The 26,811-nt window shown below is 54.8% G+C and overlaps 1 protein-coding gene across 3 annotated transcripts in view; it reads left to right on the forward strand.

Annotated features, from left to right (window-relative positions):
• Positions 1–26,811, forward strand: part of SBNO2 (strawberry notch homolog 2) — a 50,512-nt gene that overhangs the window by 18,407 nt on the left and 5,294 nt on the right. For 2 of the 3 annotated variants that reach the window (XM_040086708.2, XM_040086707.2), the window contains exons 5-27: positions 6,474–6,638; positions 10,321–10,413; positions 10,932–11,028; positions 11,224–11,384; positions 11,792–11,925; positions 12,477–12,567; positions 13,617–13,760; positions 14,253–14,370; positions 15,077–15,182; positions 16,254–16,407; positions 16,767–16,943; positions 17,623–17,720; positions 19,777–19,859; positions 20,690–20,890; positions 21,228–21,400; positions 21,785–21,916; positions 22,163–22,298; positions 22,580–22,692; positions 23,185–23,256; positions 24,937–25,045; positions 25,282–25,356; positions 26,391–26,534; positions 26,674–26,768. In XM_040086708.2, coding sequence (XP_039942642.1) covers positions 6,474–6,638; positions 10,321–10,413; positions 10,932–11,028; positions 11,224–11,384; positions 11,792–11,925; positions 12,477–12,567; positions 13,617–13,760; positions 14,253–14,370; positions 15,077–15,182; positions 16,254–16,407; positions 16,767–16,943; positions 17,623–17,720; positions 19,777–19,859; positions 20,690–20,890; positions 21,228–21,400; positions 21,785–21,916; positions 22,163–22,298; positions 22,580–22,692; positions 23,185–23,256; positions 24,937–25,045; positions 25,282–25,356; positions 26,391–26,534; positions 26,674–26,768 — 2,871 coding nt within the window. Of the gene's footprint in view, positions 1–2,525; positions 2,780–6,473; positions 6,639–10,320; positions 10,414–10,931; positions 11,029–11,223; positions 11,385–11,791; positions 11,926–12,476; positions 12,568–13,616; positions 13,761–14,252; positions 14,371–15,076; positions 15,183–16,253; positions 16,408–16,766; positions 16,944–17,622; positions 17,721–19,776; positions 19,860–20,689; positions 20,891–21,227; positions 21,401–21,784; positions 21,917–22,162; positions 22,299–22,579; positions 22,693–23,184; positions 23,257–24,936; positions 25,046–25,281; positions 25,357–26,390; positions 26,535–26,673; positions 26,769–26,811 lie in introns of those variants that run through there. The other variant, XM_040086709.1, reaches the window with a different exon arrangement.

Raw genomic sequence — 26,811 nt, forward strand, 5'->3', positions numbered from 1 at the left:
GAGGAGGGGAGGTATAATTCGGCTTTTGAGGTATCACTTGTTGTCAGTGGATTGCAGGAGCCCCCTCAGATGCCTGTGGCCCTGGGGAAGGGGGTAAAGGAGCCTGGAGGGCTCAGCTATCCCCCCCATTCCACTCCTGATAGTTTTCATCTGTGTTGCTGCCTCCAAGCAGCGATGTCCACTCCGGGCAGGAGGGATGGAGATCTGCCCTCTGAGGTTCTTGGCAGGCACCATTCCCTGCCTCCTCTCTTCCCAAAGCCAACAAAAGCGGGAAAAGCCGGTCTGAAACGCTCAGTGCTCTTAAAAATGCTGGTAATAGAATCCCAATCGCAGACCGTGGGGACGTGGTTGAAAATAGATGCTTTAATTCGAAGCAGAGTCAGTCTGAGTCAAGGGGTGCAGAAGGTTCCCCAGCACAGCGACTCCCTGGCCTTGGCTGGAAGGAGATAAATCGCGTGTGAGCGCTGGAATAATCCTGCTTTCCTTGTCCCTGTCTGTCAGCACACGTGTTCTTGGGTGAATTGCGGGGGAGCAGGATTGCCTCTCCCCTCGGACAGGCTGGGAACATTCCAGGTGGTGGTTCCGCAGTGGTTTATTTATCTTCCCCGTGGTGATTACGCTGCTGTGGTCTTGCAAAATCAATGCAGCAGCCCTGGGTGTCTGCGCCGTGTTCCCACTTCCTTCGGCACCACGGGTCCCTCGTGTCTGCGTTTTGCCTCGCTGAGAGAAAGGGAAGAGGAAATAATCCACCTGCCCTTCCAAAGGTTGCACAAACTGCGAGGCCCCGATTGGCTCAGGCAGGACGTAGTGGTTCAGTCAAGGTCACGCAGCAAGTTGCTAATTAAGACATTACAGAAATTAATTTGGCCTCTTCGCTCCACACACGTGTCATTAAAGCACCTGCCTGATGAGCCAGCAGAGCCTGCTCTTAAATACAGCAAAAATTCAGAGAAAAGCAGCCTTGAGAAGCCTCACCCCGAGCCTGCTGCCCACAGAAACCGAATTCTGTTGTCCCTGCAGGATATTCTGTTGTCCCTGCAGGATATTCTGTTGTCCCTGCAGGATATTCTGCTGGCTCTCAGGGAAGTGCTGCCTGCAGCCTCCTCTGGGAGGTGAGATGGGTCCTGGGAGCAGGGAGAGCCCAGCAGCTGCTCCAGCTCCTCCTGGGAGCCCGTCTGTGCCTGCAGACCCTGCCATGGCTGCAGTTGTGCCAGGGAAATGGCGTTTTTCTTTGCCATTTGCTTATTGAATAGACCTCCTGGACTAGGTGTGTTGAGGGTGGAATGTGGCTCCTCACTGTTGATGTCTCAATCCCTGTGGAGCGTTCTGCCCTTGGAAGCGAGCCCTGCTGCAGATTTTTGCCCTGTGGGTGGTTTTCCAGCCTCAGTACCTGGCGAGCTTTCCTTGGAGGGGCCCATCCTCCTTCCTCACCTGATGGATAAAGCAGAATTCCTTCGCTCACCTCTCCCCCTGGAGGGCTTTGCTCACCTCTCTGCTGGGACTTTGTCCCTTCTTTAACTCCAAAGTTCTGTTTTTCTGAGAAATGCCCGATAAAGATGGGATTTTCCAGCTTTTCCCAGCACAAGGCCCCGAGAGGAGTTGCCTCAGCAGCGACAGCCACAGCAGCAGCACCAGGAGCTGTGCCCTGGGTGTCTGGAAGGACTGGGAGCAGGATGGGGGGCTCGGAGCAGTCAGGGCTCCTCTCCCTCCCCGTTCCCAGCACGTGCACTGCTGGGTTTGCTGGGCAAACTGGGACTGACCCCGCGGGCAGAGCCCGGCTCTGGGGCTGCCACCAGCGCTGCCAGGGAAGAGCAAACAGGAGCCTCTTGCACCCAAAGCAAACACGACAGTTCCCAGGGATTTTCCAGAGGGTGGGGGATCGTTTGGGTGATTCCTTTAATCTCCAGTGCTGCTGGAGGAGACCTTCGTTAAGTTTACATCACTTTCGGGTGTCCTCTTTTGTGCCTTTTTGTCTTCCCCACCAGAAATTCTGCTTATTTCTGTTACCAAAGCTGTTAAAGTTAAAAGGGACAGCCTTGGAAAGAGGAGGCTGGGAAATAACAGCGATCCGGGGAGGAAAGGGAAGACAATGAGCCACTCCTTTGGATTTTTAAAGGCGCGATTTGGGGTGGGGCAGACACCAAAGACAAAGACAGCACATGGCTCTTGGGGGGGGGACACCAGTGTGGGAATACTCCTCATGAGCTTTGTCACTTCAACCACTTCACCTGAGCCCTGAAATCGGGGTGGGTTGGAGGGGGTCAGGAGGGCAGGACCCCCAAACCAGAGCAGGGGCTACCAGGGGGACAAAGTCTGGCTTTGGGTGGCCGGGGAGGGGAGCGGAGGGAGCTCGGAGCCCTCTGGCTCTGCAGAGCCTGGCGCTGTTTACTGTGCTCTGTGGTTGGATTACACCACGTACAGTAATTCTCCTCGCACTGCCAGTAATTTCACTGACTTACCAAGCAGGCATCATTTCCTGAAAGTCAGCCCTGGACTTAGAGGAAGTAAGAGCCCTCTCTCTCGTCGTGACTAAACAGTCTATGCAAATCTCCGGGCTCAGGACGGCTCTGCCGGGCCCTGAGTCTCCATTTTCCCCTCTTCTGGCTGCTGCATGTTGGTTTTTAAAGCCCCCCGATGAGCCCGGGCCGTGAATGGACCTTTCTGCACTTTGCGCTGAGCACCCTCCCCCTGCCGCTGCCTCTCGCGCCGACAGCCCCCCGAATGCTGCTCTAAAATGTCCCAAATGCAGTTCTGGCTGAAGTTCCCGTCTCTCTACAAGGTAAAAACTCGGTTTTTTCCTGGTTTTTTTTCCTCCTCCTGTTCACGGCTGTTGCCCCGCCGTGAGCTGTGCAGTGGCTGCAGAGTTTTGCGAGTGACACCTCTCCACGTTGGGTACAGGGAATGGATTTCTTTTCATTTTTTTTTTTTTTCTTTCCTCGTCCCAAAGATGTGATTTCTGTTCCTGAACGCTGTTCTGTCAGTCAGAGCTGGGTCGCTGAGTGTGGAATTTGGAGGGAAGGAGCTGTCTGAGGATGGAGCCCTGTGTTTGTGTGGGGGTGACGGCTTTGAGGGGTTTTATTTCCGAAGTTGTCGCGGGGTGCAGAGTGCGAGGGGAGCACCATCCAGCCAGAGCTAAACCCTCCACACCGCCAGTTTATTCCCCCAAATTTAGCCAGACTTTGGGGTTTGGCAGCTAGATGATTTTATAGTGATCGTCTGCAGCTGCTGATTCGGTCCTTCCTGAATAATAATTTGCTTAATCGGTGACTTTTGAGGTGCCCAATCTGTCTTGGCTGGAAGCGTGGCTGTGGTTGTGGGTGTGTATTTGGGTATGCAGATAGAGTTTTGGGTTTTTAATAAAACCCCCTCTCCACTTGGGTGCTCTGCAGCGCAGTCATCCAGAGCTGCTCTGCAGACACTATTTCCTCAGTGTCTGGATTGTGAGAAAATAAACCATTTCTATTGATGGCTTGATGGAAAAAAAAAGTATTTTTAGGATGCTGGTTCTCTCTGTATTTAGACTTCACCTGTTCTTTCATTATTTTTAACACTTTGTTTTGACTGAGGGAGCTGAGCTGTTCCAGGGGCTTGGAGAAAGATCAAATGTCTGGGCTGGCGTAGCCTGATTTTTTCCTGATCTTTTCTAGGGAGATCATTGTTTGATAATCTCAGTTTTGGGATAATGACAGAAGTACTGTGTGCCACAGTTGCATCAGGTCGTCCTCTGCTCTGAGACCCACCTGCAGCTCTGCCTCCAACTTTGGGTCCTTGGCCCAAAACAGGCCTGGACCCACTGGGGCCAGTCCAGAGGATGCCACAGAGATGCTGAATTGCAGGAATAAGATTTATATAAAAAACAGTTGCAGAAAAGTATCTGAAATAAAGATTCTGCCTGTCAGGACAACTTCCATCTGGTGCAGAAATTCGACTTCCACTGAAACAGAAGTGCTGTTACTGTGGAACCTCGTGTTCCTAATGAGAAAAACTTAAAATTCTGATCAATACATATGAAACAGGGACAAAATTATGTTTCAAACCCCGGTGCCTGAGCTGACCCTGAGCTTTTGGTTGAGGTGATGATCCTTCCTTTTCCCTGAAGTCACCAAGGCAGCTGCTGCCGTTTGCAGCAGGTAAACCAGCAGTGTGATTAGTCCAGGCATGGTTTGTACTGGTTGTGGTTATAAACAGTTATCCTGGGTCTGATAAATTTACAGAGCTGCTGGTGGTGGTGGTGGTGGTGGAAGTCCTTGGGGCAGGGAAGCTGGCAGGTGATTAACTTCCGTGCTCTTTAGTTAATACAATTAGTTAAGACAAATGAGAGACTCTGGAAGTTTGTGACTAATGCCTGGTAGTGCTGGCAGAGGATGGGATCACTGCATCACTTCCAGGAGGAGTATTGTCCTCCCTCTGCCTTGGAGGCTGGTTTCCTCTCCCCACTTCAGCCCGGTGGTGGGGCTGGACTCTTCCCTGGGGATGCAAGGGGCTGGGTGACGCTTGCTGGAATGTCTCGGGTTGGGTCACGAGCCTTTCCCTGTTGCTATTATCCCAATATCCTGTTGCTATTCCAGCCCAGCCCTTGCCTATTGTTGGGACCCCCATGGCCGCTCCGTGCTGCCCCACAGCCTCCCCTGCCATGTGCAGATGTTTCCTCCTTCCCCAGCCTCTGTCAGTGCCCTTTGCAGGTGAACAAACCCTGCTTGGAAGCGTCTCAGCAATGCTGGGATCTGGGACCACCTGGCTCCTGCACAGGCCACTCACTCTGGACATGGCCAGACCCACCCCGAGTGGTGTTCTGCTTTCTCGAGTGTGAAGGGGAGTCCAGAGATCCCTTAATTCCAAGGTGATAAATCCGTGTGCCTTGATTTCTGGGTAATCCTAAAATAGCCACAGAAATACCAGGAGCAGGAGCTGCCCAGGAAGCGCTGCCCTCGCTCCCTGAGGCTTTAGGTCCAGCAGTTGGTAATTGAGGAATCCGAACTCCCCACATCACACCTGCCGTGGCTGGAGCGCTTCCAGCACCTGCACTGATGGCTTCAGGGCACGCTCTGGCCAAAGGAGACGTCCCTGGGCGGAAGGGGAAGGGCACGTGTCCCGCTGGTTTAAACATTGCAATCCCATAACTCTTGATCGCGCTCGGGGGGGGTCTGACCCAGCCCTTGGCCTGAAGCCCTTGGGAGCAGCAGGGCCAGGCTCAGCTGCTCGTGGGTTTGTGTCGGGCAGGGCTAAGTGACTTTTAAGAGTCTTTGGCTGCCTTTCTGCCTGCAGTGGGAAATTGGCCCTTTACTGGAAGTGAGCAGCGACTCCTCCTGTCCCAGCCCTGCTGGCAGCAGCCTGGTGGGTTACCCTGGTGCTGGGCTGTGCTGACATGACCCTGAGCAACCACAGACCCTCCCACGCTGGCAGCATCTGTGGGGCCACCAGGACAGACCTGTTGGTGCATTTGTCCTTCCCTCAGGGACACGGGCTCATCTCCGGCCGGACCTGAGGGCTGGAAGGACGTTGCTTTTAATTCACAGCAAAGTTTTTCTGCTTTGATAAAATTTGAAAATGCTGTTCGGTGTGGGAGGAGGGCTGAGGTGATGGGATGGAGCCGGGGAAGGGGAGGGTCTGTGCCACAGGGAAGAATGCAGAGCAAGAAGTGCTTGTTGCCTCTTGGTTCTTGCCACCTGAAATAGGGAAACCAGACCAGGGCTTGATGTTAGGGAGGGGATTCATGGCTCTTTTTGAGCCAAAGTCTGTGTGACTCAAACCAAGAGCATCCCTGGGCTGGCACCTAATAGAACAGTTACAAACCATCCAGCCCAGTCACCAGAAAAAATGAGCAAAGGCAGAGCCTGGTCCCTGTTGCTGAAACACATTCCTTGCTCAGGCTGGGGCTGGCCCTTGGGAAGAGGATTGGTAGATCTGCCTGGATTTACCTAGATTCAAATCCAGGTGTCACCAGCACCCCTTCCCCTGCTCCTGGCAGCCTCGTGCGTGCAGAACCTGCCAGGAGGAGAGGGGTGTTTCCCCAGGTGGTGCCGTGCTGGAAATTGCAGTGCAACAGCCACGCTGTGATCGGGTGTAACTGGGTCTCTGGGGACCCCTGCACTTGAATGAAATCCACAAGTCCTTTGGGGTGAAGCTGAAGCCTTTGAACCCCTCAAAGTCACCTTTTTTAGTCAAGCACAAAGTGGAGTCGAGCGATTCTCCTCTCTCCCCCAGCCTATGGTGCAGGGATGTGCACAGCCTGTCAGCCTTGACCACACACCCACACTCCTGGCCAGGGCTTGCCCTGCTTTTTCAAGAAGCAGATTTTCAAACAGCACCACAGAGCGTGTCCTCAGTTCCAGGTTGATTTCTGGGCTCTCTGGAGCGCGAAGCGGCGGGGCCGCTCATTGAGCAGCAAGAATTCAGAAGGTGCTGGCTGAGTGAGGAAGGAGCTCTCTGGTCTCATCCTGCCTCCTCTAACCATGGCCATGCCTCTGTTCCAGGATTCTTCATACCTCGATGAGCTCTCCAACAACAACTCCCTCTTCTCGTCCCCCCCGGATTCCCTCTCGGACATCGCGGATCCCAAGGACTTCCTGCCCACCGACAGCCTGAACCACGTGCCAACACTATGGGATGTGAACACGCCGCAGCAGAACCAGATCGAGGTAGGGGCTGCTCCTTTCCCATCCTCCCAGCAGACAGGAGGTACCTCAGGCTTCATCCCGTGGGGGTTTTACCGAGGAATTCAGAAACCAACCCCGTTCCTTCGGGTGGAGTTTGAGGTGTGGTGATGTTGTTCTGCTGTTCCCAACTTCGCTGGAGGAGGGAAGGGGTGAAGAGGTGTTCGGTCTCCTGGGAGCAGGAGGGAATCCCCTCTCAGAGGGGTTCGTGCACTACTCCAGAGAGCAGTGCAGGCAGTGGCTCCTTTTCCTGGCAGCTGTGGCAGGTAGGTGCATCCTGCAGAGGATCTATCCCTAGAGCATTCAGCAGGCCCAGGGTGCTCGGGGGTGCTGAAGGGATGGACTCCAGGAAAACCACCCTGGCACTGATCATTAACTTCCCCCCACAGCAGCACCTTTTGTTTGTTCACCGGGGCAAATAGTTCACTAAAAGTGACTGAAGAACTGTCTCAACTTGAGACTCACCATTTGTGTTTACTCTCTGAGTCCAAGTCCCTGCAGGCTTTTACATCCCAGAGTCTCCTGGGGTGTGGGAGCTCCCTGCAGTCCTTCAGCATCACCTGGTTGTGGGCATTTTTGGGCATTTTCACCAGCCTGCTGCTCTCTGCTCTGCCTCAGCTGGGGGACTGACATGGGCACCACTGGCTCTGGAGGTTGTTGGAGCCACATCGTCCACATCCACCGGATGTGGGTCTCAGCTCTCGCAGTGCCTGTCCATCTGTGCCTCACATTTCCATTGTAGGTCACTCTCTTAGGAGGAATGAGGGAAAAAACACCCAAAGTGGCTACCCCAGGAGGCAGCTGGGCTAGTCACTGCTGCATTTTGAGGCTCTGCTGTGCTCAGTGTCTCTGGCTGTGCTTCCCTGAGCCGTCTGCAAGCCTCTGACCAGTTGGAACTTGTCAGTTTGAGGCAGCAGGAAGAGAGCTGAGCTATTGGAATGCAAGAAGTGGCTGCAGACATCCCAGGCTTGCAAGCTGGATGGTTAAGAATGCTGGAGAGCAAGTGCATCCCCCAGGACAGAGGAGCCATGTGCCACATTGCTCCAGTTCTCATGTTATTGTTGGGTTTTGATATAGAAGCCCAAATCCCTGCAGAAATGGTTCTGTGGTGGCCTCTTTCCAAACATGTGAACTCTGGTTGAGACTTTCAATGCCTAGAAAATCCCGGAGTTCTTCTGTCTGTGGAGTGCACCACAAAAAACTTACTGGGAAATTGCTGTTCTAAACCCAGCATGAAGAAAACAAGGGAGGAATAAACCTCGTGTAAGTGTGAGACTGACTTGTGTGGGCACAGCAGGATCTCCAGCAGAGCCCCTGTCCCTGTGATGTTCCCTGTCCCTTGTGTCCCGTGCTGTTCCTCACGTCCTGCCCTCTCCCCTTGTGTCCTGCTGAGCCCTTGGGCTCAGATAAGGCCAATTAACTCCTTGGAATTCCATTTATAAATGACTTCCTTTGGAAAGGAATCGCCGGCTAATTTTAAATGTTGTCTTATCTAGTGTTTGCTGAGGCAGTTGGGGCGGGGCTGCTGCCTTTTTGGGCTGTTTTTTAACTGAGTAACATTTCCTGAGGTGGTGTCAGTGAGGTGCATCCTGGACAGGAGATTTTGGTTTCATTTTTGCGTGAAAGTGGCACCATGTACCGGGACACTGGGTGAAAGAACTGCCAGACTGGCTTACCACTGGCCTCTGCACGTTGGCATCAGCAGCTGACATCATCCTGTCCCTCCCCACACCACCACACCATCGTAGTTTTCCATAGAATTGCAGGAATTTCGGCTTTTGAGCAGCCAGAGCAGTCACTAAGCAACAGTGATGGAACATCAGTCACGTTACATCCTGATTCCTGTGATCCAGGACATCCCTCAGCTGTGGCTGTGCAGCCAGCCCTGACCCACAGCACACTGCTGGGTATCAGGAGTGGAGTTTGTACAGAACTTTTGTCTCAGAGACCCAGACAGAGCAGGAGCTCACAGTTCTGATGCACGGGACATCCCAGGAGCCAAGCTGGATGCAGCCTGGGGGAGACCCACCTGTAGATCCCAGGTACAGGAACAACCTTGTGCTTTGTGCTCTCTAAAAATAAACATTCCCAGCTCGCTGAGAATCCCTGGATTGAGATGCCCTGCGCTGAAGCTGGAGGTGGTTGGGTTTAAAGTGGCAAGGGCTGGACACAGAAGTGCTTCCATGTGCCTGTGGGGAGAGCTGTTATCCCAAGGAAAGGAGCTGTATCCAATATGTTGGCTCTGTTTATCACTCAGGAATGGGCAGGGAGGGAAGAGATGCCACCCTGTGAAATATTTGCAGCAGCAGCAGACAAAACAGCCTTGATTGTAATGGAGCTGTGAAATAACCTTTTAAAAATAGTCCCTGTCACACATTGTATTTTCTGCCATCCATCTCACACGTTCCCAGTGATTTTTTTAAGGCTGGGAAGCACAGCCCAGCTTTGGAAGTCAGTGACTGGAATTTTGTGAGCTGCTGATGCAGTTTTTTGTTGGCCATTCACAGCATTTTCGGGATGTGAGCAGCCTTCTCCCAGCTCAGAACCCAGGGAAGGGATTTTCACAGAGGGAGGTTGGCTTGGCAGCCACGTGGGACTGATTCCCTTCCCAGGGAAGTCACGGCAAGGTGGGACAAGATGGAGAATAATGCAGAGAGGAAAAAGAGTGGAGCAAGAGCGAGGCTGTGATTGTGCAATTGTCAGTCTCTCTCCTGCTTCCAGCCCTGTGCTCTCATGCATCTGTGTTCCTCTTCTCTGGATACCCCCAGAGGGAGGAGAAAATCAAACCAGGAGGTGAGGGAGGGTAGGGAAAGTCAGGAATTGTACAGGTGGATGATCCATCTCCCGCTGCAGCTCCTGCTCCCACCTGCTTTGGCCCTCCCAGCACATTCTCACCTGTGTGGGTGGTTTTGAAATGCTCCAAACAGCAGAAGTTGTTCCTGTTGCTTCCTCTGCGATTCCCGAGGTGGAATGCTGAGTGCCAAAGCTGGGTCAGGATAGCAAAGGTTTGTGCTTTGGGGATTTTTGTGATGCAAACTCAGCCTTGCATTGGCTTCCTGCTGCTGGAGCTGTGAGAACACATCCTGCCCTTCCAGCAGCTCCTGGCCTTTCTCCTGTCCGAGACCAAACTGAGCTTGGATTTGTTAGGTGGGGACGTTTCACCTGCGCTCCAGATTTGCTGGCACTGAAAACAGTTCTTCTGTCCAGCTTCCTTCTGGTAATTCTGACTCAGGCTTCCAGGAATGGAGGGTGGGTTTTTCTTTCTTCTTTTTTTTATTTTTCTTAAATTTAATTTAAAAATAGGAGTGTTTATGCCTGAGAACTTCCCATCTTTCTCTGGTGGAGCACGGGTCTGTCATTGAGCCTGGCGCTCTGCACAGGCTGTAAACTTGGAGCAGTGCTGCTCCTGGAGCTGCTGATTGCTTTGGATGCCGCGAGCTGCTGGCCTGACCTTGCTCTCTGTCGGGAAATTCCAGGGTGAAGTTGTTTGTGTGGGACCAGACAGAGGATCTCCTCAGCCCGGAGTATCTCGGGAGCTCTCTCTCCTTGTGGAGTGTCTTGGGGCCTCTCTCCTGGCTAGCTGCATGGTCCAGGGATCAGTGTCCAAGGATCTCTGTTGGTGCATCTCCATGTTTGCCCTTCCTCACCTGCACCCTCTGTGTTGCAGCTGTTCTCACCCAGCACACCGTTCTCTGGCCTGAACAACTCCAGTGACCACGTTCCTGCTGTCCCCAACACCCCACTCCTCATCAGCTACCAGGTGAGAGCCATGCTGGCCTCAGTGGGGTGCTCTGCTGACGTCCCAGTGCTGAGGGGAGCAGCTCTGCCCTTTTTCCCTTCAGAGGGAGTGAGACAAGAGGCACAAGTCTCTGCCCTGTCCCAGAAGTGTGTTACATGTCCCAGAGGGAACCTCGCTGTGTTAAGGAGCACTTTGGGCTCTCAGGACTTTGCTCTCTGCTGTGGGCACAGTGCTGGGTGTAAATCTGGGCCAGGTGCCTGCTCAGGGCAGGTTGGGCAGGGTTCACATGACCCCAACGGTCCATGGCAAAAGTGTTGCAAACATCTTTCCCCAGTTTGGTGAGAACCAGGCATTGGGCAGCTCTTAGAGCCCCTGGGGTGGGCTGCCACTGATGGCTTTCCTTAGTCTGGGAATGAGATGGATTTTGTTTAGGGGGGTTGTGGCTTTGGGGCATGGCTTCAGTGTCAGGCACAGCACCACACCACAGTGTCTGTAGCTCAGCGAGAACATTAACGTTGGGTCAATGCTGTTTTCTTCAGTCTCAGGCTCCTGCAGAGGAGGAGGATGAAGGTGAGGAGGAGGAAACAGAGGAGTTGGGGCAGACAGAGACTTATGCAGAATACATCCCTTCAAAGTGTGAGTGTCGCCTTGGGAAGCTCTGCTCACTCCATTGTGGACCAGCCTAATTTTATTGCATGTTTGCTGTGGCACCTCCCAGGCTCGTGGCTTTGTAGACCTCAGCTGTGCCCTGAGCTCTGGCTGGGTGATGAGCTCTGGAGGTGCCCCTGGCAGTAAAAGACCTCGACTGACTTGTGTTCTGTTGTCATGTAGCCAAGATTGGGAAGCACCATCCTGACCTGGTGGTTGAGACGAGCACCCTGTCCAGCGTCCCCCCACCTGACATCACCTACAGCCTTTCCCTGCCCTGCTCCGTGGCTGACAAAGGCTCCCTGTCTGCACTACAGCTGGAAGCCATCATCTACGCCTGCCAGGTACCTCCTGCACCTCAGGGGTCCCACACCCTGGAGGAAAGTGCCTCTTGCAGGGACAGGTGTTCACATGTGCTTTAGAATGACTGGAATTTGGGTGATGGAACTCCTCTGGCATTTTAAATGCCTTTTGAGAGATTGTTTGAAAAGCCAGGGACTTCTGTGGCGTCTGTTTCCCTAAGAGGCAAGAACCCTGAGCTTTTCCCGCAGAGGGCTTTACATTTTGGGGGCCTTTCCCATGAACTGCCACTTGTGAGCTTGACCACGACCCCCGACCTTTCCTGCTGTCGTTCGGCCGAGCAGCGCACGTGCATCCGTGAGATGTGTGAAAGGGTTAAGTGGTGCTCACATCAAAGCCCTTAGCAGAGGCAAATCTGGTTTAATTTTCAGTTTTGTTCTTGATTTTGCAGCAACATGAAGTTTTATTGCCCAATGGACAGCGAGCTGGGTTCCTGATCGGGGACGGTGCCGGAGTCGGGAAGGGCAGGACCGTTGCAGGCATCATCTTTGAAAATTATCTTAAAGGGAGGAAAAAAGCTCTGTGGTAAGTTGTTGGGTTTTTGTTTTTTTTTTTTTTTTTCCTCTTTTCCCGTAAGACCTTGGAGTTAGTTTGGATCTGGAAGTAAGGAATTCTTTAGTGCTGATGTTGGTTTTAGAGTTGAGTCATGCTGTGGCCTTGAGTAAGTCCTTTCCACCTCTTAGTGCCTGACTGCTGCCTGTGAAATGGGAATATTCCCCTGCAGCAGGGATGGAGAATGAGTCACTGTGAAATAGCAGGTTTTGTGCTCCTTGGGGTGAGATGTCGAGCCTGGCTCTGCTCTCCCTGGAGTCGTGGAGGGTTGTTCCCGGGTGCAGAGCCAGGAATCCGGGCCTTTGCTGCAGTTCACAGCCCGTTCCGAGGGGCAGACAGGCTGGCACATCTCACACTGGGGCGTGTGTGCGGGGGGCGATGTGAGAGCTCTGCACAGCTCCTCCTGCTTTAGTCAGAGCTGTTAATCACCGGAGCTGTTAATCACCGTGTGCCTTGACTCCCCGGGGACATCCCCAGCCCCAAGTGCAGGGGGGGGAGATAAGCACCCCGCATCTCCTTGGCAGGTTCAGCGTCTCCAATGATCTCAAGTACGATGCTGAGAGAGACCTGAAGGACATCGAGGCCTCCCACATTCCTGTGCATGCTCTGAACAAGGTAGGAGAGGAGCTGCAGGGCTGCTCTGGGAATCAGCCCCTGGGAGCAGTTGGATGAGCGTGTGGAGCAGGACGAGGCTCAGGCAGCCCCGGAGCCTCTGTTCCCTCCTCCCAGCCGGCTCTTCCCACTCGAGGCTCCAGCTATTTTTATTGTGGAGCTGCACAGGGAGCACAGAGCTGTTCCCTGCAGGGAGTGGGAAGTGTCTGCAGGCAAGTGCAGAGCTGGAACCTTCTTCACCATTCCTAAGGAATCCTGTGGAGAGAGCAGCTCTGTGAGATGTGCTCTGCTCTCCTGGGCCAGCCTTTCCCAGTGCTGGCTCCTGGAATCACTTCTCAGAGCTGTAGGGAGCACGGGACTGGTGTCTGTTGAGTCTCTGTCCAGTGTCTCCCAGTTCACTTAAATCCTCTCCTCTGGTTTTAATGGTATTGGACAACCAGCTCTTACAAAGTCCATAGAAACCACAGGTGTTTGATGCCTCTGAACGTGCTCCACTAAGAGATTGAAAGGGATTTTGTTTTCAGCCCTAAAAGACTTCAAATGGAGCTTTCCTCAGCTTGGGACCAGGGTTTTTCTCCCTACCTTGTATTTCATTACCTGTGAGACTCATGACATCGAGACAGGCAACGATCTCACCTGGTCAAGGAGAAAATGATTTTCTAGAGGAAGGGTCAAAGCAATGAAAGACTCCAAACTGTTGCTTAAAAAAAAAAGGAAGCACTTTTTTTTTTTTTTTTTTTGCCAAAAAATCGAGGTCCTTGCAGGGTCCCCGCAGTTCACTGCAGGCTTCCAGATGTGCTGACACATTGGCAGGGGCACTTCTCCAGGCATTTACAGTCCCTGTCATCGCTGCGGTTGGGTGCCAAACGCAAATGCTGAAGACATCAGCTACCAACAGCTTTTTGCCTGTTCTGAGCTCAGTCTGGGATTTGTTCTCCGAGCGGGGATGTGTGTCCAGCACGGAATGTGGGCAGGGATGGGTGTGACATGCCGGGGACAGCAATCACAGTGTGTGAGTGTGTGTTTGTGTGCTCCTGCTCTCCTTCCTGCAGATTAAATACGGTGACACAGCTACCTCAGAAGGAGTCCTCTTTGCCACCTACTCGGCGCTGATCGGTGAAAGCCAGGCCGGGGGACAGCACAGGACGCGCTTAAAACAGATTTTGGAGTGGTGCAGGGAAAACTTTGAGGGAGTTGTATCCTTAAAAAAAAACCCAAGAGACAAAAACTGCAGAGAGAGAGAGAGAGAGAGGAGCTGCTGCTTGTGATTGTGCTTCAGCAGGGAACAAAGAGCTTGGGGCCATGTGAAGTCACGGGGAGCAGCTGTGGGAGCAGCCCGGTGCCCCACACTCAGACCTCTTCCTCCTCCTCCTCCTCCTCCTCCCAGGATGCAGCTAAGAGGAGGAGGGGAAGAAGCAGCTGGGATTAACCTTTTTCAGCATTCCTCTCCCTCAGTATTACAACACACACCTTGGAGGTGAAGGGAGAGGGAGGGGTGCGTGACTTTGGGTCTGAAGAGCACAGGGCTGGGCAAACCCAGCAGATTCCACGTGTGGGCCATGAGTCAGTCTTGTTCACACTGGGACGGGTTGTTCAGCTGCTTGGAGGAGACTGGGCTCTATTTTCTGTCTGCTCCCATCCTCGGGATGAAAACAGATCTTTTTCCCTTGACTGACACTCCCCTGCAGATCGTGTTTGACGAATGCCACAAAGCCAAAAACGCCAGCTCTACCAAAATGGGCAAAGCAGTGCTGGACCTGCAGAACAAGCTGCCTCGAGCAAGGGTTGTCTATGCCAGTGCCACAGGTGAGCTGCTCTGCCCACGGTGTGCGTGTGAGAGTGGCAGAGGTGCTCTCTGACCCGAGCCCGGTGGTGCTGCAGGGCTAGAGAGGAGCTCAGCGTGCCGAGATCTGCCCCAAGCCCCATCACTGATGTTCCTTGGGACTTTTTGGCTGGTCAGATTAATTTCTCTCCAGTTTAACTTGTCCCTGGCCAGCTGTTCCAGCTGCTCGGTGATGTTTACCTACCAAATATGAGGAGGGCGATGTTTGCAAAGGTCTCCAAAGCCACAATGGCAAATTACAACTTCATCAGAGTTCTCTTCGCTTGAGTCACAACTATTCCCAAGTGCTGTGGTTTTTTAGTTTTTTTTAATTATTATTTAATTATAGAAAACTATTTAGATTTATGAAGAAGAAGGTGTAAAAAAGATAATTAATTATACTTATAATTCTCCATTTTCGCTCCCATGTATCACCATACACTTAAATCCTAAATCTAAGTTTTTCAGCCTGTCAGATCACACAGTGCTGTCCAAACTACATCCCTATGGTCCCAGTACTCTCACTCATTTTTGAAGCCTGTTTTAAGGCCTCGGGTCAAATGCCGTGCTTCCCCGAAGTTCTGTGCCTGTCAGCACAGAGAGTCTAAAATTCTTAGCATCTAGAGTTCCCACGTTTTTTTTCTTGCTGTCGTTGTTTTGGTTTGCTGACAGTGACTTCTGTCCCAACAGGTGCCTCAGAGCCAAAAAACATGATTTACATGAGCCGCCTGGGCATCTGGGGGGAGGGAACCCCATTCCGAGCCTTCGATGAGTTCCTGCACGCGATCGAGAAGAGGTGAGTCCCGTGCAGCCCTGCGCAGGTGGGGCCGTGCGTGGGACGTGCTGCGGTGCCCGGGGATGGTGTGGGCAGCGTCAGCTGGGGTGGGGCAGGCTCTGGAGAGGCACCTGCACTGTGCTGCCCCGGAGCAGAGGGAGCGTCCCACAGCTGGGGCTCGGAGCTGGGATTTCACAGCTGGGGCTCGAAACTGAGGTTTCACAGCTGGGGCTCACAGCTGGGGCTCAGAGCTGAGATTTCACAGCCGGGGCTCAGAGCTGGGGCTCAAAACTGAGGTTTCACAGCTGGGATTCAAAACTGAGGTTCCACAGCTGGGGTTCAGAGCTGGGATTTCACAGCTGGGGCTCAGAGCTGGGATTTCACAGCTGGGATTCAAAACTGAGGTTCCACAGCTGGGGTTCAGAGCTGGGGTTCAGAGCTGGGATTTCACAGCTGGGGCTCAGAGCTGGGATTTCACAGTTGGGATTTAAAACTGAAGTTCCACAGCTGGGGCTCAGAGCTGGGGTTCACAGCTGGGATTTCACAGCTGGGGTTCACAGCTGGGATTTCACAGCTGGGGCTCAGAGCTGGGGTTCACAGCTGGGGTTCAGAGCTGGGATTTCACAGCTGGGGCTCAAAACTGAGGTTTCACAGCTGGGCTCTCACAGCTGGGATTCAAAACTGAGGTTCCACAGCTGGGGCTCACAGCTGGGGCTCAGAGCTGGGGTTTACAGCTGGACCCACAGCTGGCGTTCAGAGCTGGGATTCAAAACTGAGGTTCCACAGCTGGGGTTCAGAGCTGGGGCTCAGAGCTGGGATTTCACAGCTGGGGCTCAGAGCTGGGATTTCACAGTTGGGATTTAAAACTGAAGTTCCACAGCTGGGGCTCACAGCTGGGGTTCAGAGCTGGGATTTCACAGCTGGGGCTCAGAACTGGGGTTTACAGCTGGACCCACAGCTGGCGTTCAGAGCTGGGATTCAAAACTGGGGTTCCAAAGCTGGACTCACAGCTGGGGTTCACAGGTGGGGCTCATGACTGGGGTTCACAGCTGGGGCTCCCAGGTGGGTCCCACAGCTGTCGTCCTCTCCCAGGGGAGTCGGCGCCATGGAGATCGTGGCCATGGACATGAAGGTCAGTGGGATGTACATTGCTCGGCAGCTCAGCTTCACTGGGGTGACCTTCAGGATTGAGGAGATCCCTCTGGACGAGCAGTACAAGGCTGTCTACGACAAGGCAGCCAAGCTGGTGAGCTGGGCCCCTTGTAGGGCGAGGCTGAGGTCTGACCGTGCTTTGGGCACAGCCACTGGTCTGTGGGAGGGTGTGAGGCCCCTAAATGTGTCCGTGACCTCAAACGAAGGCACACGGGTACAGAATGCTCAGCCAGCGCAATAAAAGAACTTGGACTTTTTGTCTTCTTTGGAAATTCCACATTTGCAAAGCAGAGCTGCATCGTGCTGGTGGAGAGGATGACAAGTGTTGATTCCGCCCAATGCACGCTGATTCTAAATCAGATTATCAACCCTCAGACTTCTCTGATCACCTCCTGCATGGCAGGAACGACAAGGGCAGTTGTATTAACTGATTCTTCTTGGTGTTGTGTGCAGTGGGCAGAGGCCTTGATGGTGTTCCAGCAGGCGGCCGACTGCCTCGGGCTGGAGTCTCGGAAGTCGCTGTGGGGTCAGTTCTGGTCGGCTCACCAGCGCTTCTTCAAGTACCTCTGCATCGCCGCCAAGGTGCGGCGCCTGGTGGAGCTGGCCCAGGAGGAGCTGGCCAGGGACAAGGTACGGGAGCAGCACCAGCCTCACCTGGGGTTTTGTGTAGTCTGCAGCCAAAGGGAGTTAATTATTGCTCGGCTTGGCAGCCAATCCAAACCTCTTTCAGACTGGATTTCTCTCCAGAGTGAAGGGCAGTGTCTGGGTTTCTGGGAGCGTTCCCGGTGAATGATGCTGGGGAGTCGAGGTGGTCTCGTCTCCTGAGGTGTTGCCTGTTGTCTGTGTGGTCAGGCTGGGCTGGGAGGGGATTCTGGGTCGTGTTCAAGGCTGGGTTGGATGGAGCTTGGAACAATCTGGTCTAGTGAAGCTGTCCCTGCCCATGGCAAGGGCTTGGAACGAGATGAACTTCAAGATCCTTCCAACCCAAACCAACCTGTAATTCTACAATTCTAGAAGAGGTACCAAAGCCTTCACCTCGAGTACAGCTCTGTCCTTCTGCCTGGGTGCACCTTGGAGATTTTAGGCAGAAACTTCCTCACAGTCAGTGAGGTTCTGTGCTCAGAGCCCCCCTCCATGGGGTCAGCACAGGGGGGCGTTGATGCTGAAAGATTTGGGAGATGGTTCTCCCTCAGGAGCCCTGCTACGGGCCCAGCATGGATTTACCTGCAACAGGGGCCAAGGGGAGGTACCTGGGCCTGGGAAATGCCTGCCCTGGCAGCTCAGTGTGCCATCCCTCGTGTCCCCACAGTGCATCGTCATCGGCCTGCAGTCCACGGGCGAGGCTCGCACCAGGGAGGTCCTGGACGAGAACGATGGGCACCTCAACTGCTTTGTGTCTGCTGCAGAGTGAGTTAAAAATCCCTCTTTTCCTTCGTGGGGTGTGTGGGAGGCTGGAGGGGCGGAGGGGAAAGCTCTGTCCTGGGGAACAGAGCACTGGCAGGTCTTAAAATGCAGTTTGGTGTCACCTCCCGCTGTACTGTGGAGGGGACACTCAGGTGGGTCCTTGAGGCTCTGTATCCTCAGTGTATGAGCTGCATCCTGGATTTAGAAGTCTCCCATGGACTTACAGGAGGAGCCTGATCCTACTCCCTGCACACATTAAAGAGCTGGCAGAGATAGAGCCAGAATTGTGGCTCAGAGGGAGTTTGTGTGGATCTGGCTTGGGAAAACGAGGCTGTTGATACAGAAGAAAGGAGCAAGAGAATTTACTGTGATGGCAGAGGCTGGGTTGGTGCTGTGAGGTGGTGTCAGTGGAGCAGGGGGAGGAGGAATGGTCTGAGGAGTTTAGATCCACCAGGGTTGGGTTTTAGCTCACAGCCCAGTGTGCTGCTTGTGTGGCCATTGTTCCCAGCTCTCAGAGGAGCTGCCTGTGTCAGGAGTGAGCCAGCTGCAGGACTTGTGCTACCTGTTCAGCAGAGAGCGAGGCTCCTGCTCCCCCTTCCAAGAACCCAGCCCATCCCTGAACGCAGCTGTTCCTGCACGACAGGGGACATAAAAAAAATCTGGGATTGGTTTGTGCTTCCTCTGTTCTGCAGAGCTGTTTTCTTCTAAGTGACTTCTGCTGCAGCCGGGAGCAGTGAGAGATGCCTGAGGCAGCGTGAGGCTGAGCTTTCCTCCCTTATTGAGGGGGGTTTGGGTTGACCTGTGTCACTCCTCTGCCTCCAGCCCATTTCTGAAAACCAGACACAGTTTGGTGACAGTGCACAGGGCAGGTCTGGCAGCTCCTTGGGTGATTGGGCCCCTTGGATTGGTCTCCATGTCACAGACCCCCAGTGCAGGGGACGGCGTGGTCCCTGGCTGAGCGGTGCAGGAGGAGCGGGTCCCTGTCTGTGGGAATTGTCCCCACTCCCAGGGGCAGGAGCTCTGTGTTCCACAGCCCTGGCCGGATCACCAAGTGTCTCCTGGCAGCTGCTCAGCCTCCAAATGCCTGTCCTGGTGTTCCAGCACTTCAGGGGATTTCTGGAGGGGAGTGTGCTGGGAAGGAGCAGTTTAAAGATGCCGAGAAACGGGGTTAAAAATAAACACGGTCCTGTGTGTGGATTCCAGCCCGGGGCTCTGTTTTTAGGGAGTTGGGGAGTGTGGGAAATGAGGGAATTTCACAGCTGGGAGGCTCCAGAGTGAGTGGCCACTGGGTCACCCCAGCACACAGGATAAGGGTTCGTGGTGTCACTTAACTGCAGTCACTGAGCTCTGTCCCTCTGGGGAACAGCGTGGTCACTGTCCCCTTCACACCCACGGTCCTGGAGCTCCCTCCTCGTTCCCAAGTCTCCCTTTCTCACCCAGGGGAGTTGTCATGTCCATCCTCTCACCTGTTGCTTGCAACGTTTGGTTTTGGGGTTTTTTTGTTGTTTTTTTTCCAAGCAGAGCTCAGTCAGCACCACCCCATTGCCCTGGGGCTTCATCCACACAGTCAACATTTAAACATTTGCTCTTTGACTTGCAGAACAGCCCACAGAAACCTTTAATTTTCGCTTTTCTGACTTTTTCTTCTTCCATTCACTTGGAACCACTACAGATCCATGCTCTGTCCCTCGGTTTTGTGGGAAGCAGGCCCACGGCCAGGGAGTTGGAGGACTTTGGGGGAGCACATTTGTTGGATGGCCTGGCAGTGCTCTGTGCTCTCAGAGCATGGAGAGGGGCTGGGACACTGGGGCTTCCTGGATTTTTGGTGTAACAATTTCCCAATGCAGTGTTTCCCATTTTAAACTCGTTTTTGGTTGCTAGATAAAGGACCTGCAGGTCCAGGAGCCACCAGGGGCTGGCTGAGCCCCAGCTGGTGGCCATGGATGGGGTGGATTGACCTCTCTTCCATGGAATGTGGAGCTATCCCAAACACCCCTTGGTATGTGATAACCAGCACGCATTGCTGGCAGCTGGAATAAATTTTGCATCTTACTTTCAGAGGCGTCTTTCTATCACTAATTCAGAAGCACTTTCCTTCAACCAAAAGAAAGAGAGAAAAAGGAACTGGCATTAAAAGAAAACGTAAGAGCTCCCTCTCTCCCAGCCCAGCCCCTGCCTCCTGCCCTGCTGCTCCCCCCCAGCCACTCAGCTTCTCTGCCTTTTGCCATTTTCCCCACTGGATGCTTTTTGCTGCTCTCCCTGGTTTTGGTTTGCCCTCCTGCGCATCCCCCATTGCTCCCTCATCCAGAGGACGGCAGCTCTGGGTCATCCTCGCTTTTCCTTCTGCCCCACTGCCCTTTCCCTGACCCTTCCTGTCAGGGGGCAGGTGGCACAAGGCCTGGCTGGTGTCTGAGCCCCTCCTGCAGCAGGGAGGGTCCTCCACAACCCCTTAGGATATAGCAGCTGTCCTGAGGGAAAAAAATAATTTCCGTGCCGAATTATTTGTTGTGGCTGCAGGTAAGAAGAGTGTTGGGATTTCTCTTCCAGTGGGGTGTGGAAGAGGGGGAAGAGGGGGCAGCAGCACTGGAGGTTGTGCAGCATCACAAGCAATGAACCCTCTCGTGTGCTGTGCCTGCAAGCGATCGATGTCCCAAAACACCGGTGCCTTGCTGTGCCCTGCACACCCTCTGGAGATTCCTCCCCTGAGGAGCTGGCGCTGCTTTGAGCCAGCCACGCACCCATCCTGACGTGTGCCGCCAGCTTCAGCCCTGCTCAGGAGTGCCTTGTTCTTCCTTTCTCTCTCTTCCTTTCTGCTTCCTGCTCTCCCTCCCTGCCTAATTGCCCCCTCACCTCAGAGTCTCTTTCTGAGGTCAGACTCGTTTGGGGCAGCTCTTTTGGGCTTCCTCCTCCTGCTGTCTCTGCGCTGTGCCTGTCTGTGCTGGGGCTGTGACGCCGCTCGCTCTCCGGTGCAGGGCGGCCGCGGGGCCGCTGCCCCAAGGCTCTGCGGGGCCTGTGTGACCCCGGGGGTGTCATCAAGATCAGCGATGACAGCAGCACCGACTCCGACATGGGGCTGGACAGCGACCTCACCTCGTCCCCGGAGTCCCTGTTGGAGACGGACGACGTCATCTTCGTGGATCACACGTTCGGTGGCTGCGCTGGGGAGGACAGGGGTGAGCGGGGCGGGGACGGCCGGGGACGGGGGCACTGGCTCCTGCAGGGACCCCTTCAGGCTTGGGATAAAATCCTGGGGGTCACACGTGGGGCTGGGAGGTGGATCCACGTTCAGCCGCTGCGATCAGCGAGCAGGAGGGATCTGCCCTGTGTGCTCCTTCCCCCAGCACAAAGGGGAAGACCAAAGGGAATTCACTCTGTCCTCTGCATTAACTGCAGGTCATAGTGGCTTTGTCCAGCACCAGTGCCCCCAAAAACCCTCTGGGATAACTTTTTCCCCCCTCCCTGATGTCCAGTTACCAGGGAACTCTAAAACTTCTGCCTTTCACATTGCAGGTAGTTTCCACATGCTGCCTTCCCAGAAAGAGCTGCAAGGCCTGAGAGAGCTGAAGGTCGAAAAGATGAAACAGGATCTCCTAGCAAAAGTGAAAGCACTGGGCAAAGAGCTACCTCTCAACACCTTGGATGAACTAATCGATTATTTTGGGGGCCCAGAGAACGTGGCCGAGGTACATCCCGCTGTGCTTTGGTGGCACTGGGTGACAGGGAAAGGGGCCAGCGAAGAATCATGGAACGGTTTGGGTGGGAAGGGACCTTAAAGATCATCTTGTTCCACCCCTAATTACTGAGCAGGGACACCTCCCACTATCCCAGGTTCTCCAAGCTCCATCCAGCCTGTCCTTGGACACTTCCAGGGGTAGGGCAGCCACAGCTTCTCTGGGCAACCTGTGCCTATATAGGAAAAACTTTCTTCTATTAAAAAAATAAAGAAGGTTCTTGCTGGCAGAGGGTTTCCTCTCCATGGCAATGTGAAAAAGAGTTGGGAATTGACTGGATGGCCTTGCTGGGCCACGCTGGTGCCCAGGCTGTAGCAGCCCCTCTCCCGTGTGCAGATGACGGGCCGGAAGGGACGGGTGGTTCGCAGGCCCGACGGCTCCGTGGTGTTCGAGTCCCGCGCCGAGCAAGGGCTCTCCATAGACCACGTCAACCTGAAGGAGAAGGAGCGTTTCATGCAGGGGGAAAAGGTGAGCTGGGGTCGAGCTCCAAAAGCCTGCACGGGATGGAGTGTGCCGAGAGGGGGAGGGCAGGGAGGGTGTCTGTGCCTCGCTGTGCCCTCCAGCAGCTCTCTGTGGCTTTCACCTGCCGGAACGTGACAAAGCCTCCCAGGTCTCATCGTGGGCTGGGGTTGCTGCAGTGCCTGGGGCTGTTTCTTGAAGCTGTTTAACACGTGTCCAGGAGCCTCACTCTGTTCTCACTCGTCTCTCCCGTAGCTCGTAGCGATAATCTCGGAGGCTTCCAGCTCAGGGATCTCCCTCCAAGCAGACAGACGGGTGAAGAACCAGAAGCGCCGGGTGCACATGACCCTGGAGCTGCCCTGGAGCGCAGACCGGGCCATCCAGCAGTTCGGTGAGGGATGGGTGTCCCTGGGCACTGTCACCTCCCCTGGGCGTGGGCCAGGCTGGGAGGGTCAGGTGTGGTGGAGACCCAGGGTGCATTTAGGAGATGTGGGGAAAAGAGCAGAGGCGCAGTCAGTGCTGCTGCTGGGACTTGGCAGAGCTGGGTTTGGGGCTCTGGGGCAGAGGATGGACTCCCTAGGGTGAGAAAGATGGGCGCTGTGTGGCTTTTCCGGTTACACTCCCCCTCCAGACACGCCATCCCAACCTCCCCTTCCATCCCTGTCCCTGCAGGCCGAACGCACCGATCCAACCAGGTCTCTGCTCCCGAGTACGTGTTCCTCATCTCAGAGCTGGCAGGGGAGAGGAGGTTTGCATCCATCGTGGCAAAACGCCTGGAGAGCCTGGTGAGTGCCCACAGAGGGATCAGCTGTGATCCCAACACGGCCCTGATTCCCTCTGAGGAGATCCCGGCTCAGAGCTCCCAGCAACACGGCCACTGTAACTGGGGGGATTGTGTCACCCCTGGCTGGGGCATTGCGGTCACGGAATGCAGAAAGCTTTTGGGATTTGGGAAAGGAAGTGAGGAAGAATTGGTGTTAGGAGGAATTTCAGGGTAGCAGGAACTCACTTACAGATGCTGCAATTTCCCCACTATTACTGGAGCATACACCCATATTATTCCCAAAAAGCTGACGAAATAATTAATGGAATAATTAGCTTGCCTCTGTTTCGTTTCCTTCGCTTGTGATAAATCCCCAAATCCTTTGGCAAAGTCTCAGTATTCCAGAGGAACACTGCCTCCCCATGGCACATTCCTGGACATGCCTTTGGCCATCCCTCCCTGATGTTTTGCAACAGCTCAGAGTAAGAACCTTTTGCTCCATCTGCTTTCCCAGGGTGCCTTAACTCACGGGGACCGACGAGCCACCGAGTCGCGGGACCTCAGCAAGTACAACTTCGAGAACAAGGTGACGGGGCCGGGGCAGCGCGGCTGAGAGGGGGCTGGAGGAGCTGGGAGAGGGAGCCAGAGCCAGGGGGATCATTGCTGGGCAGGCCCCAGCCCAGCTCCCAGCTCCTGCGAGCTCAGGGTCATGGTCACACTGAGGCCTTTGCTTCCACTGGGAGCTGGGAAGGGAAGCTGGAAGGGCAGCTGGGAAGGGAAACTGGGAAGGGAAGCTGGGAAGGGAAGCTGGAAGGGAAGCTGGAAGGGAAGCTGGAAGGGAAGCTGGGAAGGGCAGCTGGGAAGGGCAGCCAGTGCTCTGCCCCCAGGGAGGGGCCTGTACTGCATTGCCCTGGGGACATGGGAGGCACTGACACAGCTTCCGCCTTGCCTTGTCTGTGGCCTTCTTGGGGCAAGTGTTCTCTGTAGTGTGTGACACCCCTCAGCAGTGTCACCTTGATCTGTGTCACCCTCAGCTGTGTGTGATGCCCTCAGCAGCGTGTGTCCCCTCAGCAGTGTCACCTTCATCTTGTCACCCTCAACTGTGTGTGGTACTAACCAGTGTCACCCTCAGCAGTGTGTGACAGCCTCAGCAGTGTGACACTCTCAGCAGTGTGTGACACCCTCAGCAGTGTGTCCCCTCAGCAGTGTGTCACCCTCAGCAGTGTCACCCTCAGCAGCGTCCCCTCAGCAGTGTGTCACCCTCAGCAGTGTGTGACACCCTCAGCAGTGTGTGACACCCTCAGCAGTGTCACCCTAAGCAGTGTGACACACTTAGCAGTGTGTGACACTCTAACCAATGTCACCCTCAGCAGTGTGTGACACTCTCAGCAGTGTGTGACACCCTCAGCAGTGTGACACTCTCAGCAGTGTGTGAAACTAACCAATGTCACCCTCAGCAGTGTGTGACACTCTAACCAATGTCACCCTCAGCAGTGTGTGACACTCTCAGCAGTGTGACACTCTCAGCAGTGTGTGACACCCTCAGCAGTGTGACACCCTCAGCAGTGTCACCCTAAGCAGTGTGTGACACCCTCAGCAGTGTGACACTCTCAGCAGTGTGTGACACTCTCAGCAGTGTGACACTCTCAGCAGTGTGTGACACTCTCAGCAGTGTGACACTCTCAGCAGTGTGTGACACTCTCAGCAGTGTGTGACACTCTCAGCAGTGTGACACTCTCAGCAGTGTGTGACACTCTCAGCAGTGTGACACTCTCAGCAGTGTGTGACACTCTCAGCAGTGTGACACTGTCAGCAGTGTCCCCTCAGCAGTGTGTGACACTCTCAGCAGTGTGTGACACCCTCAGCAGTGTGACACACTCAGCAGTGTCACCCTCAGCAGTGTGTGACACTCTCAGCAGTGTCCCCTCAGCAGTGTGACACTCTCAGCAGTGTGTGACACTCTCAGCAGTGTGTGACACCCTCAGCAGTGTCACCCTCAGCAGTGTGTGACACTCTCAGCAGTGTCCCCTCAGCAGTGTGTGACACTCTCAGCAGTGTCCCCTCAGCAGTGTGTGACACCCTCAGCAGTGTGACACCCTCAGCAGTGTGTGACACCCTCAGCAGTGTGACACTCTCAGCAGTGTGTGACACTCTCAGCAGTGTGACACTGTCAGCAGTGTCCCCTCAGCAGTGTGTGACACCCCCAGCCCCAGCTCGGCTGCCCGTGTCCGTTCCTCCCGTGTGTGACTCTGGTCTCCTCCCGCAGTACGGGGCCAAAGCCCTGGACAGGGTCCTGTCCACGATCCTCAGCCACACGGAGAACAGGGTTCCTGTGCCCAGGAGCTACGAGAGAGGAGAGGACACCTTTTTCCATGGTAAGGACATCCCCAGCTCCAGGGTTTCTGCTGGATGGGTTGGTCTCAGGTTTGGGATGCTGGAAGAAGCGAGCAGGAGGTCAGAGGGAGAAGAAAGAGGAGAAAGTGCTTCTGGTTTATGATGTCACCCTGCCAGGCATGGGGAGGGGCTGAGCTCCTGGAGGGGAAGCAGTCCTGCAGGAATGCTGGTGGGAGGCTTAACCCCAAAATGCAGAAGATGTCTTCTGGCATTCCAGAAATGAAGCAAGGGCTCATCTCCGTGGGGATCTGCTGCAGCCAGATGAAGTACGGCACTGTCTCCGTGGAGAAGGGTACGTGTGGAGCTGCTCCTGCCCAGGGCGGGGGGCACATGGAAGAGACGGGGGTGCCATGGCCCACCTGACCTCGTGGGGTTTGCTGGGCACCTGGGCAGGATGTCTGCCTTGAGGGGAAGGTCCTGTGGGAACAGCCTGTGCTGCAGATCCCATGGCCCTACTGATCCCACAGCCCTGCAGATCCCACGGCCCTATAGATCCCACAGCCCTACAGATCCCACGGCCCTGCAGATCCCACAGCCCTGCAGATCCCACGGCCCTATAGATCCCACAGCCCTACAGATCCCATGGCCCTGCAGATCCCACAGCCCTGCAGATCCCATGGCCCTGCAGATCCCATGGCCCTATAGGTCCCATGGCCCTACAGATCCCATGGCCCTACTGATCCCACAGCCCTGCAGATCCCACGGCCCTATAGATCCCACAGCCCTACAGATCCCACGGCCCTGCAGATCCCACAGCCCTGCAGATCCCACGGCCCTATAGATCCCACAGCCCTACAGATCCCACAGCCCTGCAGATCCCACAGCCCTGCAGATCCCACAGCTCTATAGATCCCACGGCCCTGCAGATCCCACAGCCCTGCAGATCCCACGGCCCTATAGATCCCACAGCCCTACAGATCCCACGGCCCTGCAGATCCCACAGCCCTGCAGATCCCATGGCCCTATAGATCCCACAGCCCTGCAGATCCCATGGCCCTGCAGATCCCATGGCCCTGCAGATCCCACAGCCCTGCAGATCCCACAGCCCTGCAGATCCCACAGCCCTGCAGATCCCACGGCCCTATAGATCCCACAGCCCTATAGATCCCACAGCCCTACAGATCCCATGGCCCTACAGATCCCACAGCCCTACAGATCCCACGGCCCTGCAGATCCCACAGCCCCCCAGCTTCCCACAGGAACAGCCCCTGGACTGGGCTGCTGTCACAGGGGACACGGTGGGGCTGCTGGGGGGCTCTTTGGGAGGGGGCTGGTGGGTTCCACGTCCAGCTGCACCTCGTTCCCTGACCCGCTGTGCTCTTGCAGACTGCTCCATCACCAAATTCCTGAACCGCATCCTGGGCCTGGAGGTGGACAAGCAGAACATGCTCTTCCAGTATTTTTCCGACACCTTTGACTACCTGATTGAGAAGGACAAGAAGGAGGGCAAATACGACATGGGCATCCTTGGTATGGAGGAGGAGGAGTGGCCACAGCTCTGGCGTTCCAGTTCCTCCCAGTGCAGTGTCCCCACCCAGCACACGTCCTGAGACCCAAGGAGGTGTTTTTGGGAGGATGTTCTTTACAAGAGCTTTTTCTCCTTCCACAGATTTAGCCCCAGGGGTGGATGAGATCTATGAGGAGAGCAAGGAGGTTTTCCTGACCCCGGGGCACCCGCAGGACGGGCAGGTCGTGTTCTACAAGGTGGGCACTGTCTCTGCCTGGTGCTGAGGGGAGGTTCGTGAGG

This window comes from Hirundo rustica, chromosome 26 (assembly GCF_015227805.2).
Source record: "Hirundo rustica isolate bHirRus1 chromosome 26, bHirRus1.pri.v3, whole genome shotgun sequence".
Taxonomy (NCBI): domain Eukaryota; kingdom Metazoa; phylum Chordata; class Aves; order Passeriformes; family Hirundinidae; genus Hirundo; species Hirundo rustica.